At 40.8% G+C, this 13,887-nt stretch overlaps 1 protein-coding gene across 4 annotated transcripts in view; it reads right to left on the reverse strand.

Moving 5' to 3' along the window:
• The window catches only part of si:dkey-246g23.2 (solute carrier family 66 member 2), an 80,777-nt gene that overhangs the window by 64,564 nt on the left and 2,326 nt on the right, over nucleotides 1–13,887 (reverse strand). For all 4 annotated transcript variants that reach the window (XM_068049157.1, XM_068049156.1, XM_068049158.1 and 1 more), the window contains exons 2-3: nucleotides 13,400–13,846; nucleotides 9,405–9,538 (exon numbers count right to left, since the gene is read on the reverse strand). In XM_068049157.1, the coding sequence (XP_067905258.1) occupies nucleotides 9,405–9,538; nucleotides 13,400–13,617 (352 nt within the window). In that variant the 5' untranslated portion in view covers nucleotides 13,618–13,846. The remainder of the gene's footprint in view (nucleotides 1–9,404; nucleotides 9,539–13,399; nucleotides 13,847–13,887) is intronic.

Here is a 13,887-nt window from a genome sequence, read left to right on the forward strand (position 1 = left end):
GGTAGCGAATTCCACAGGCTTGCCACTCTCTGGGTGAAGAAATTTCTCCTCATCTCAGTCCTGAAAGGTTTACCCCGTATCCTTAGACTATGACCTCTGGTTCTGGACTCCCCCACCATCGGGAACATCCTTCCTGCATCTACCCTGTCAAGTCCTGTTAGAATTTTATAGGTTTCTATGAGATCCCCCCTCACTCTTCTGAACTCCAGCGAATATAATCCTAACTGACTCAATCTCTCCTCATACGTCAGTCCCACCATCCCAGAAATCAGTCTGGCAAACCTTTGCTGCACTCCCTCTTTAGCAAGAACATCCTTCCTCAGATAAGGAGACCAAAACTGCACACAATATTCCAGGTGTGGCTTCACCAAGGCCCTGTATAATTGCAGCAAGACATCCCTGCTTATGTACTCAAATCTTCTCGCTATGAAGGCCAACATACCATTTGCCTTTTTTACTGCCTGTTGCACCTGCATGCTAACCTTCAGCGACTGGTGTACGAGAACACCCAGGTCTCATTGCATGTTCCCTTCTCTCAGTTTATAGCCATTCAGATAATAATCTGCTTTCCTGTTTTTGCTACCAAAGTGGATAACCTCACATTTATCCACATTATACTGCATCTGCCATGCATTTGCCCACTCACTCAACTTGTCCAAATCACCCTGAAGCCTCTCTGCATCCTCCTCACAACTCACCCTCCCACCAGTTTTGAGTCATCTGCAAATTTGGAGATATTACATTTAGTTCCCTCATCTAAATCATTATATTGTGAATAGCTGGGGTCCTAGCACTGATCCCTGCGGTACCCCACTAGTCACTGCCTGCCATTCAGAAAAAGACCCATTTATCCCTACTTTTTGTTTCCTGTCCGCCAACCAATTTTCTATCCATCGCAATCCATCCCAATCCCATGCGCTTTAATTTTACATGCTAATCTCTTATGTAGGATTTTGTCGAAAGCCTTCTGAAAGTCCAAATAAACCACATCCAATGGCTCCCCCTCATCAACTCTACTAATTACATCCTCGAAGAATTCTAGTAGATTTGTCAAGCATCATTTCCCTTTCGTAAATCCACGCTGACTCTGCCCGATTCTACCACTGTTCTCCAAGTGCTCTGCTATAAAATCTTTGATAATGGACTCTAGAATTTTCCCCACTACCGACGTCAGGCTGACTGGTCTATAATTCCCTGCTTTCTCTCTACCTCCCTTTTTAAATAGTGGGGTTACATTCGCTACCCTCCAATCTGTAGGAACTGTTCCAAAATCTATAGAATCTTGGAAGATGACCACCAATGCATCCATTATTTCTAGGGCCACTTCCTTGAGTACTCTGGGATGCATACCATCAGGCCCTGGGGATTTATCGGCCTTCAATCCCATCAATTTCCCCAACACCATTTTTCGACTAATACTGATTTCTTTCACTTCCTCTCTCTCACTAAACCCTGCGTTCCCCAACATTTTTGGTATGATATTTGTGTCCTCCTTTGTGAAGACAGAACCAAAGTATGCATTTAGTTGGTCAGCCATTTCTTTGTTCCCCATAATAAATTCCCCCATCTCTGACTGTAAGGTACCTACATTTGTCTTCACCAATCTTTTTCTCTTCACATACCTATAGAAACTTTTATAGTCAGTTTTTATGTTCCCCGCAAGCTTGCTCTCATACTCTATTTTCCCCTTCTTAATCAATCCCTTGGTCCTCCTTTGCTGAATTCTAAACTGCTCCCAATCCTCAGGTCTGTTGTTTTTCCTGACAAATTTATATGCCTCTTCCTTGGATCTAATGTTATCTCTAATTTCCCTTGTAAGCCATGGCTTGTCTACCTTTCCCGTTTTACTTTTGTGCAAGACAGGGATAAACAATTGTTGTAGTTCATCCATGCACTCTTTAAACGTTTGCCATTGCCCATCCACCGTCATCCCTTTGAGTAACGTTTCCCAATCCATCATGGCCAACTTGCACCTCATACCTTTGTAGGTTCCTTTACTAAGATTCAGGACCCTAGTCTCAGAATAAACTATGTCACTCCCCATCTTGATGAAGAATTCTATCATATTATGGTCGTTTGTCCCCAAGGGGTCTTGCACCACTGGATTGTCAATTATTCCTCTCTCATTACACAATACCCAGTCTCAGACGGCCTGTTCTCTAGTTGGTTCCTCAACATATTGGTCCAGAAAACCATCCCGTATACACTCCAAGAATTCCTCCTCTACGGTATTGTGACTAATTTGATTTGCCCAATCTATATGCAGCTTAAAGTCACCCATAATCTTAAACTCTAATTCGTTTAACGACTACAAATACGCGACACGACCACGCTAGCATGTACACGCGATAAGCACACACAAAGATAGAGACAGAAACAGTAGAAGGAATAAAGGGGAGAAGTTTGAGGCAATATCTGGATTGCAGTTACAGTCCTTTGGGTTTGATGTTGAGTCTTTGTTGCCTTTAAGTCTTGCTGTTTGTTGGGGCCCAGTGCATGCTTTAACTTGTTTTGATGTTGGAGTCTTTTCTCTCTTGAGGTTTATGTATCTTCAGTGGGCCAGGCTTGTGAGAAAGTGAGAGAGAGCCATCCAGGAGAGAGGCTGTCTTGTTCTAGATTCAGTTTCACTCCGCAGTATGAATTCAAACCAATCTGTGAGTGTAATTCAAACCTCCAAGTTGGCCAGCAGGTTAGTCATGTGAATAAGTCTTTTCAACAAACTCCCTTGCTTCTTTTGTGGATTCCAAAGCTCTCGGTGGCGGGGTGTAGTGCTGGCACTTACACCGACAAGATGTGGATCACCATTGCCCAAACTAATCTCTGTTAATTGAATCGGTGAGCAATTCTTTTGTCTCTCCAAGCACTGTCTCTTAGTATGCAAATGTTCTCCAGCCAAGTGTCTGGTGATCTCTTTTTAAACAAGTCATTTCTTCACACCAGCAACAGTTTAAAATTAATGTTCATATGACGAAATGAATATGCCTCATTCTTGGCAGGGTGGGGTCTTCATGACAGTGTGTGTGTGTGTGTGAGGGGCTAAGGTATAAAGGGAACTTTCATATTTCAATCTGTGTGTTAATGCTTTGCTTCATTACTGGTTAAGTCTTATTTTATAATAAACTGATAATTTTGTTATTTCTTTAAGAAACCTGGTTGGTGTATTTTATTCTGGGATAAAATAGAGTCTATGATTGACCGTATCAGTAACTCTGTAAACATTTAAATATATATAGTGACCTGTGGAGAAGTGGAACTGGAAAAAAGAATGCACTCCTCCCATCTCAGTCATAACATATAATTGGGGGCTCAGCCGGGATAACCCAATGCCAAGGATGTACAATTGTAAGTGGGGTAATAATAATTGAACAGAGGAAAAGTTAAAGAAAAAGGTTTCTTGTGCATTAGAATAAAGTTTGCACGACCAGAATGTCTGTGTCAGTCGCTACGACCTTTCTGGGGAAGGAGGATGAAGCCCTGAGGGATTTGAGAAACTTAACCAAGGCTAGGCTAAAGGATTTGGCAGAATTGTTGGTGTTAGAGTTAAAACCAGGAGCTAAGAAAGCAGACATGTTTGCAGTAATAGCACAGCATTTGCAATTAGAAGAAGAAGAAGGCAACCACGTAGTAGTACAGTTGAATTTGCTAAAATTCAGTTGCAGATGAGGCAGCTTGAACTTGACAAAGAAAAAGAAAAAGAAATAGAATTGGAAAAATGTAAGCTTGAATTTCAAAGATAAAGTGAAAGAGAAGGAAAGGAATTCGAATTTTAAAAAATGAAACTAAGATGAAGGGGTAGTGTTGACTCCAGTGAAAATTTTGGTGGAGAAAGATCTGACTCCAACCCAGGACCCAGTGGAGAACTGTTTAAATTTGCTCAAGCCCTCCCGAAAGGGATGTAGAGACATTTTGATTTCTTTGGAAAGATAGCCAGACAGATGAAGTGGCTGAAGGAAAGCTGGACACTGCTTATGCCAAGCAGGTCGATGGGCAGAGCTCATGACATTTATGCCATGCTTTCTGAGGAGGCTTCTTCAGAATATGAGATGGCAAAAAAGGCTATTCTCACTGTTTATGAGTTGGTCCCTGAAGGCAGAAATTTTGGAACCTCCGGAGACAGTCTGGGCAGACTTATATAGAATTTGAGAGGGTAAAGCAAATTAATTTTGATTGGTAATTAATTCTCCTGGAAAAATTCACTCCCTCCATTAGTAAGAACCCATGTAGAGAACCAGACAGTGGAAACCGCTGATGATTATGAGCTTGTGTATTAGCTCAAACCCTTTGTCTGTCACACCCACAAACTAGAGAAGAATAGAAGGTGGGAGGGTGAAAGTAAGGCAAGTAGCCGGGGACAAGAAGGGACAGCTGGGAACATCCCGGGATCTCCTACTATCTTCCCTATATGGACTTCATCTTACCACTCTTCATTACTGCTATAATGATCACAATAAGAAAGACAAAACAATTATAATTATTATGGATCTTATGTTTCCAATGACATTGTGGCATCTCCAAACTGATGCATCTCTAATTGATCAAAATGAATTTAAATAGAAGTCATTGATAAACTAATCTGACTCACAGAAGAAAGTCAAAAGATCTGAGCTTGCTCATATTTATCAATAGAGTCCAAATTGCAGCCTGATTTCTGGTGAATTGTTGGTTATTGATTTTGACCTTGTGTAGTTACATTAGCACATGACAGCAAGTCTTTTGGCTTTCGACAGGAAATCAGCCAGACACTTGAGGTCAGCAGAAAAAAACTATTGAAGTTTCAGATCTTATTATTCTACTGATTCTCAGAGCTGGGTGTTCCCAGCTGTCCCTTCTTGTCCCCGGCTACTTGCCTTTTGGTATAAAAGTAATATAGTGCTTTATTGTGGCTCTCAAAACATCCCAAAGTACTTCACATCCAATTAATTAATGTCTGTAGTGAAGTTTTGCTTGTGAATGTGGTAGCCAGTTTGCACACAACAATGTCAAACAGCAGCGAGATAAATAACCAATCAGTTTTGGTGGTGTTAGTCAACAGAGGATTGCGAGCCAGGACACTGAAAGAATTCTCTGCTCTTCTACAATAGTATGTTTAATGATGTGATGCCAGTAATTTTCTAATAAAGGACATTTAGATACTGCCATGAACATCTTGGATAAGAGAAAAGCATTTGTATTTATCATTAGAAATTTTAAAAGCTTTGTAAGCTGTTTCCACAAGGTCAATAGTTGCACCTCTATGTATAGAACTGAACCATAGCTACCAGGAAGATATTGAGATTCATCTCCATACTGAGTTGGCTGATCTCAGCCTGATGAGGATCCCAAAGTGGGAAACTGTTCCTCTCTGGAAACTGTTCCTCCCTAAATTTCTCCGTCTTTTTCCCCTCCATTAAGACACTCCTTAAAACCCACCTCTTTGACCAAGCCTTTGGTCACTTGCCCTATATGGCTCAGTTTCAAATTTTGTCTGAGATGCTCCTGCAAAGCTCCTTGGGATGTATTACTATGTTAAAAGTGCTATATAAATGCAAGTTGCGATTGTTGTTGTTGTTCTTAATCATTAGCCAGTGGCCCCCACTGGAAAATATGCATATGGGGATCTTGGATTGGACGGAATCAAGTTTGGTTGTGATGTTCATGCCTGGCCGGAGAGCCCGCCAACACTCACACATAGTTAAAACATGACGAATGTCCTTCAGAAGACAAAAATAATTTACATTTTGTAAAAAATGACACCAAATGGCAAAAAAGTTCCAAAAACCAAAGTCGATGTCCCTCATACCGCAATCATGTCTGAACTGTTCATTGATCAAAATATTAACCATAATTCATTTCACACTCTTTAATTTTAAAACATCACAAATGTGCTACATGAATCTCCTTTGATTGCTCAGTTGTCTCCCTTAAAAATAAGCCATTTTAAAAAATCTATTTAACAACATATAGAACAAGAAAAAATAGGCAATTCTCTGGAAAAACAAGAAACTTTGAAAAAGATGTTAAGTAAACATGAATCTTAAAATAGCCCTCAAGTTTTTTTGGCTATAATAAAAATAAATTAGTTTAGAATTGGTGCTGACACATCCTCTATCCTAATTATCAGCTAAGCCACAGCTCTGTTTATTAATTTTCTTTACTAAATTGTTAAAGAATTCCAAGGATATTTGAGCCTAGGAAGTCAAACATGCCTGAAAGTGGGCATACAGTGGGCAGGGAGCACACTGTGTGCACCAGTTAGCATTGACTCAGGTAGCATTCATGTAATATTCATGCTGCCTACTGGTTACAATCACTCAGGTGAATCAGTCAATACTACTCATTCACTGCATGTCTGAGGGACTAAATAGCAGACCTCTCTCAAAGGCCACTTAAAAGCAACCAGCACCACTTAAAGTGAAGTGCAAGTTGGATGCAGAAAACAGGGAAAGCCTCTTTCGGGAAAAATGGCTGCAAGATCTACAGATCGTACCTCGAGGTTTACCAATGCTGTCTTGGAGGCACTGGTCCAGGCAGCAGGGCATTCTCTTTCCCCAGAGGGCAGGGGAATCTCTACAGGCATCAACTCCAGCAACAGTGAGAAGAAGTGACAGAGTCAATGCCAGCAGCTAAGCTTGAAGGACATAGCTTCAATGCTGTAAAAAGTTCAATGAGCACACTAGAGCTGTCAAGGTAAGATTACTGTTTCCTTATTCTCTCCTCACACCTGCACTCTTATTACTCACATCACTCACAAAATTCCTCTCCCCACCTTCCTTAATTCTCCTACAATCACCACATTTCAATACACCTCCTCTTCACACTCACACACTTACAATTATTCCAACCTCACTTTGCCATACCTCACTTTGAAACACTTTGTACCAGCCATTCAAACATCGCAGACATATTTTTGAAATAACTCACAAAACTGTCATTAACACGTGGTCACTGAAGAGAAAGAGAGTGGTAAGCAGAAATGTGGGTCCATTAAAAACAGATGCAGATGCAACAATAATGGACAGTAAGAAATGGCAATTTATTAAATCAATATTTTGTATCCATTTATACAGTGAAGACAAAATACCAGCAGTATACCAGAACTAAAGAAAAAAATGGAATTGAGTTGTTTGATAAATTTGTTTTTGCTGTTTATCTTATTTGTGGAGGTGTTTATTAAAGTATACTGTAACTCATACTTATATACTTAATTTAGTATACTGTATTCGTTGCTCACAATGCAGTCGTCTCGACATTGGGAAGACCAAATGTAGATTGGGTGATCGCTTTGCAGAACACCTCTGCTCAGTCCAAAAGCATGACCCCAAGCTTCCGGCTGTTTGCCATTTCAACACACGCCCCTGCTCTCATGCCCACATTTCTGTCCTTTGCCTGCTCCAGTGTTCCAGTGAACATCAATGCAAGCTTGAGGAGCAGGACCTGCTATCTCGATTAGGCACTCTACAGCCTTGCGGACTGAATATTGGGTTCAATAATTTCAGAGAATGACTGGCCTTTTAAAATTTTTTTTATTATTTTATTTTTTACCCATCCGCCTGTTTTTCATGTAGACAAGCTGCTCATTATTCTGCCGTTAACACTCTAGCTGGACTAATGTTTTCTCTTTTATCACAATCATTAACACACTCTTTTCCTTTGTACCATGACGGCTTTGTTATTTAATCTCTCCTGCCCTCTACCCTATCACATACCTCTCTTTTGTTCTCTTCCCCACTAACCCCTCCCCCCTTCACTTGCTTAAAACATAATTCTTTTCTAACTTTACCAGTTCTGATGAAAGTTCACAGACCTGAAACGTTAACTCTGCTTCTCTCTCCAGGGCGGCACAGTGGCGCAGTGGTTAGCACCGCAGCCTCACAGCTCCAGCGACCCGGGTTCAATTCTGGGTACTGTCTGTGTGGAGTTTGCAAGTTCTCCCTGTGTCTGTGTGGGTTTCCTCCGGGTGCTCTGGTTTCCTCCCACATGCCAAAGACTTGCAGGTTGATAGGTAAATTGGCCATTATAAAATTGCCCCTAGTGGTAGGGAAATATAGGGACAGGTGGGGATGTGGTAGGAATATGGAATTAGAGTAGGATTAGTATAAATGGGTGGTTGATGGTCGGCACAGACTCGGTGGGCCGAAGGGCCTGTTTCAGTGCTGAATCACTAAACTAAACTAAAATGCTGCCTGACCTGCTGAGTATTTCCAGTACTTTCTGTTTTTATTTCAGATTTCCAGCATCTGCAGTATTTTGCCTTTATATGACTGTCTCAATACTCTCTTGGCTAGCCTCTCAACTTTCAGCCTCTGTAAATTCAGTAAATCCAAAATTCTACTTCCTGTAACCTAATGCGCAGAAAGTCTCATTGACCCTTCACTTCTGTGCTCGCTGACCTGCACTGGCTTCCGGTCAGGCAACATCTTGAATTTAAATTTCTTACCCATATGTTCAAATCCCTCCGTGGCCTCACCCCTCCCTATCTTTGTAACCTCGTCCAAGATCTCTGCATTTCTCCAATCCTGGCCTTTGATGCATCCACAGTTTCCATCGACCCACCATTGGTGACCAGGCTTTCAGCTGCCTAGATCCCAAGTTATGGAATTTCATCCCAAAACATCTCTGTCTCTATTCCTCACTGTGCTGTTTTAAGACACTTCTTAAAATCTACCTCTTTGGCCAAGCTTTTGGTCACCTGCTCCTGTTAATGCCTTGTAACATTTTACTATGTTAGCAGTGCAATATAAATCCAAGTTTCAACTATCACTGACAGAGCCACTGTTTTATCACTTATTCCAAGTTATTATCACAACTTGCTATAAAATTATCACTCAACCTGGTATTAAAATTTCTTCTTGAATGCCCTTGCATCTTAAAAATACTGAAAATAAAATACTTTTACTATCTGTAAATGATCATTTTTAAGTCACTGGTGCAGCTATCACTGCTATAAACACTACTTATGCCATCAAAAACTTTCATATCTTTTCATTGCAGCAGGGTTTTCGTCTGTCTTCTATCTTCTGTCTAAATCAGGCTTTGCTGCATGACTCAACAGTTAAGAGGAAGTTCAACAAATTGTGTGCATGTTTTGTCTGCTGTGCCTGTATCAAGTGTCAGAAGTACTATCCTTTAGGTACAGTGCCAAAGATGTGAGATTTTGATATTCTATTGTGTATCTTAGATTCAAGCTTACATTCCATTATCTTTTGTCTCCAAACTATACAGTGAAATTCTGAAAAGAGAAACGGTTTTAACTCCACCCTTGAACAAACTTTACAACAAAAGCAGATTAATACAAATGAACATTTTACACTATTTCATCAACTTCATCAAAAATGATTTCAGCTTCTCTTCTTTAGCGTCTAAAATTACAATTATGTATTACCATATACATGAAATATATACTATCAACGCATGAAACTACAAACCTGTGAAAAAGTGTCTACTGGTGCTCATTCTGGAAGATGTCTGTACAGTACAGCACAAATGCAGCAAGAGCAGCATGGTGATTATCAAAACAAGGCTCTGCCACAGGAGGGTCACTTCAAAATGTTTCCCAAACCTGCATAAATAATGAGCAATTTTATTAGAAATTTGCAAGTATCATAAAATATTTTTTGAAACTTTGAAACATAAAAGTGATGAAAACATGTATGACATATACACTCCCTAATGGTCAGTTTATCCTGTGAGTACATAAGACATAAAAGGCAGAGGTTCTAGGCTAAATTCCTATGCTTTGCTGAATTAGCTTACTTCAACCTGGCCAATGCTATGGCACAACAACTGGCCTCAAGACTCTTTAGAGTAAGAAGAGAAAAATTAACAAGACTTCTGATTCCTATTCAATAATCCCTATTGAAAGTGCCATCTGGGCATCAGCCGAAGGCAACTGTACTCAGCCATGTAGTCGAATAGCTTAATGTCAGTTACTGTTAAAGCTTGCACATTATAATACTGGTCACTTGGAGAAGTATGAGAGGTTATTCAGCACCATGCAAACCATACTACAGCAAGCAGTCAAAACTTTCAGGAGAGACGACTGGAAAAGAGTTCCAGAAAGTTAAATGTTTTTAAAGCATTGGTAACAAAACAGGTTTATATACTATTCATTTCTATCAATTAAATATATCCATTTTTTAAAAAGACCACAGCAACTAGAGTTGTAAAGCCCATTTTCTATCTTTCTCTGATAGGTTAAATAATAACACAATACTGCTATCCCATAACTGACAGATAAGATTTATTATGCATGAACTCTGTCAATTAAACAAAGTGGTGATTAAGGAAGGGAAGGATCATCTTAAAGAACATCAATTCTTGCCTTCTTTTTCACAATACAAAGAAATATTTCCTTACGCTTCCACCCAAAACATGTTGTGAAAACTATGAAAATTGATCACTGGTTTTATATACATATGTATAAGGTGTTTAACAGTTCACTCTCCCGCAAGAATGCAACAGTTTAATAGCAGTTTGATAGAATTAGGTTCCACTGTAGTTATTCAGTTATTTTCTTGTGTGTACAGTTAAGGGCTAATTTAAGACAGACCTATCAAGTCTTACACTGAATTTCTGTCATTCGTACCAGACAGCAGTACCCAATTTATACTGAAATAAAAACAAGAAATGCTGGAACCACTCAGCAGGTCTGGCAGCATCTGTGGAAAAAGAAGCAGAGTTAACATTTTGGGTCAGTGACCCTTCTTCTGAACTGGCAAATATTAGAAATGTAAAATGGGGGGCCCGTCATGCTCTGAAATTATTGAACTCAATGTTCAGTCCAGCAGGCTGTAGTGTGCCTAATCGGTAAATGAGATGCTGTTCCTCGAGCTTGCATTGATGTTCAATGGAACACTGCAGCAAGCCCAGGATAGAGATGTGAGCATGAGAGCAGGGGGGAGTGTTGAAATGGCAAGCAACCGGAAGCTCAGGACCCTGCTTGCGGACTGAGCGGAGGTGTTCCGCAAAGCGGTCACCCAGACGGCGTTTGGTCTCCCCAATGTAGAGGAGACCACATTGTGAGCAGCGAATACAGTATACTACATTGAAAGAAGTACAAGTAAATCGCTGCTTCACCTGAAAGGAGTGTTTGGGGCCTGGGATAGTGAGGAGAGAGGAGGTAAATGGGCAGGTATTACACCTCCTGCTATTGTAGGGGAAGGTGCCATGGGATGGGGACGAGGTGGTGGAGGTAATGGAGGAGTGGACCAGGGTGTTGCGGAGGGAATGATCCCTTTGGAATAAAAGCAAAATACTGCGGATGCTGGAAATCTGAAACAAAAACAAGAAATGCTGGATTCACTCAGCAGGTCTGGCAGCATCTGTGGAAAGAGAAGCAGAGTTAACGTTTCGGGTCAGTGACCCTTCTTCGGATCCCTTTGGAATGCTGACAGGGGAAGGGAGGGGAAGATGCGTTTGGTAGTGGCATCACGCTGGAGGTGGCGGAAATGGCGGAGGATGATCCTTTGGATATGGAGGCTGATGGGGTGGAAAGTGAGGACAAGGGGAACCCTGTCACGGCTCTGCCCAGAAGCATTCTCTCTGCATGCACAGAGCTCCTGACCAGCAGTTAAACTTTAAATGCTGAGAACGTGTAGACACACTACACTAAGCATATAAATTAACTGGTGGAAAAGTATCAAAGAAGTCCAAAGCATTTAAAAAAAAATGGTTTGCTCTTTTACAAGAGTTACACTCCAGTTTGGAAGTGGGGCTGCCTCCCCCAGGGAGTTTCACATCGCTTCTCCTTGGGCCCCGATTCTGGATTTATAAGTCAACTTTAGTATGACATATAAGTGACTAGGAAGAGTGTCGAGTGCACTAAAAGCATGAAGTGTGAGACCTCTCCAGGAGGTCATCTCACACTAGTTTGAATTCCCAAATAATGCAGTATAAATCCTCCTTAAAAGTATTAACTATTTTGATGTAACTAACTTTCCAAAAAAAAGTATAGCTTTATGCGTTTAGTCCATGATTATTCCAGAGGCAGTACAAAAAGAAGCATGAATTGTGAGAAAAATCTGGAGGAACTTGGGATCTTCAGCCTTGAAAGGAGGCAACTGAAGGCGGACCCTATTGAATATAAAATACTTAAATTATGTAGAAAAGATAAATCTGGAACAACAAGAACCTGTATTTATACAGCACATTTTATATAGTAAAATGTCCCAGGGAGCATCACAGAAACTTTATCAAACAAAGTTTGATACTGAGCTATATGGGGAGATACTAGGGCAGACTTGATCAAAGAGGAACGTTTTAAGGAGTGTTTTAAAGGAGTGAAGACTGGCAAAGAGGTTCAGGGAGAGATTTCCAGAGCCTTGGCAGTTAAGGTGCAGCTGTCAATGGTGCAGCACTTAAAATCGGGAATGCTCAACAGGCCAGAATCGGAGGAGCGCAGATATCTTGGAGGGTCTTGGGGCAGAAGGAGATTACAGAGAAAGGGAGGGGTGAGGCCATGGAGGGATTTGAAAATAAATAACAATGAGAATTTTAAATTTGAGAAGTTGCTTAACTGGGAGACAACGTAGGTCAGTTAGCACAGAGGTGATGGATTAACGGGCTTGGTGTGCGTTAGGATATGGGCAGCAGAGTTTTAGATGACCTCAAGTTTACGGAGGGTAGAACATGGGAGGCCAGCCAGGAGTGCATTGGAACAGTCAAGTCTAGAAGTAACAAAGGCTGAGGCAACATGATTTCGAGGCATTCCATGAAAGTAGAACTGGTGCAAATGGTGAGAGGTAAATGTGGTATTAATGTCAGGATGTTCTTCTGCATCCAGAATGATTGATATTTAGAATGGCCTTTAGAATAGTTTAAATAGAGCCAAATCATTTATGATCTAGTGCATAAGGGGTACTGTTTGTTTTTTTCTGTTAAAAGTTAAAAGTAGCCTGAATGACCTTCCTGCTTTGTATTTATTCTGTAATCTGCCTTCCATATCCTGTATGACCCTAATGCTCACTCCTAACATTCCACCCAAATAATGCAGTATAAATCCTTCCTAAAAGTATAACCTATTTTGATGTAACTAACTTTCCAAAAGAAAAGTATAGCTTTATGTGTTTAGTCCATGATAAGTCCGGAGGCAAGACAAAAAGAAGCATGAATTGTAGGGAAAATCTGGAGGAACTTGGGATCTTCAGCCTTGAAAGGAGACAACTGAAGGCGGACCCTATTGAATATGAAATATATAAATTATGTAGAACAGATAAATCTGGAACAACAACAAGAACTTGCATTTATATAGCACATTTAACATAGTAAAGATCCCAGGGCGCATCACAGTATTCTGCAAATGGAAAAACTACACAGGGTCCAATGTAGCTAGTGGAAAGTAAAGTTTTGAAAATGTGCTATGCAGAAAAGCTTAGAGTATTACATTAAGAAATGGCTTCGGGTTCATTCGCCGAACACTTACCAAAAGAACAGACGCAGGATGCTCGCCACCAGCATCACCAAGCACACATGGGGGGAGAAGCCCTCGGCGTTGCCACTCTTTTGGATTTCGCGATATTGCGGGATGTAGGGAGCCGCGCCCCCAAAGACCATCAGGAAGGACGCGACCCAGGACAGGGAAGACCAGACGAAGTCTGAGCCCAGCTCAGAGACAAAACTCTGGGAATCTGCATCAGCCATTGGGGCGATCAAAAACTACAGCAAAAGGAGAGTGTCACTGCCAAGTTGCAGACTTCAAACAAACCAGAAAGTGTTTGTTATATATTCAGCAGACGACAATTCTGCTGCTTCATGGATGGGCAGGATATTGTCATGATATTACGTTGGCTGGTGTTTTATGAAACTCCCTTTAACCCGCTGTATCAGGAAGTTTATGTGCTTCGACGCAGCTTTTGTACTTCTTCCTGTTCTGTAGGTTTAAATACAACAGGAAATTAAGAGAACATCTGC

The sequence above is a fragment of the Heterodontus francisci genome, chromosome 17 (assembly GCF_036365525.1).
Source record: "Heterodontus francisci isolate sHetFra1 chromosome 17, sHetFra1.hap1, whole genome shotgun sequence".
Classification (NCBI taxonomy): Eukaryota; Metazoa; Chordata; class Chondrichthyes; order Heterodontiformes; family Heterodontidae; genus Heterodontus; species Heterodontus francisci.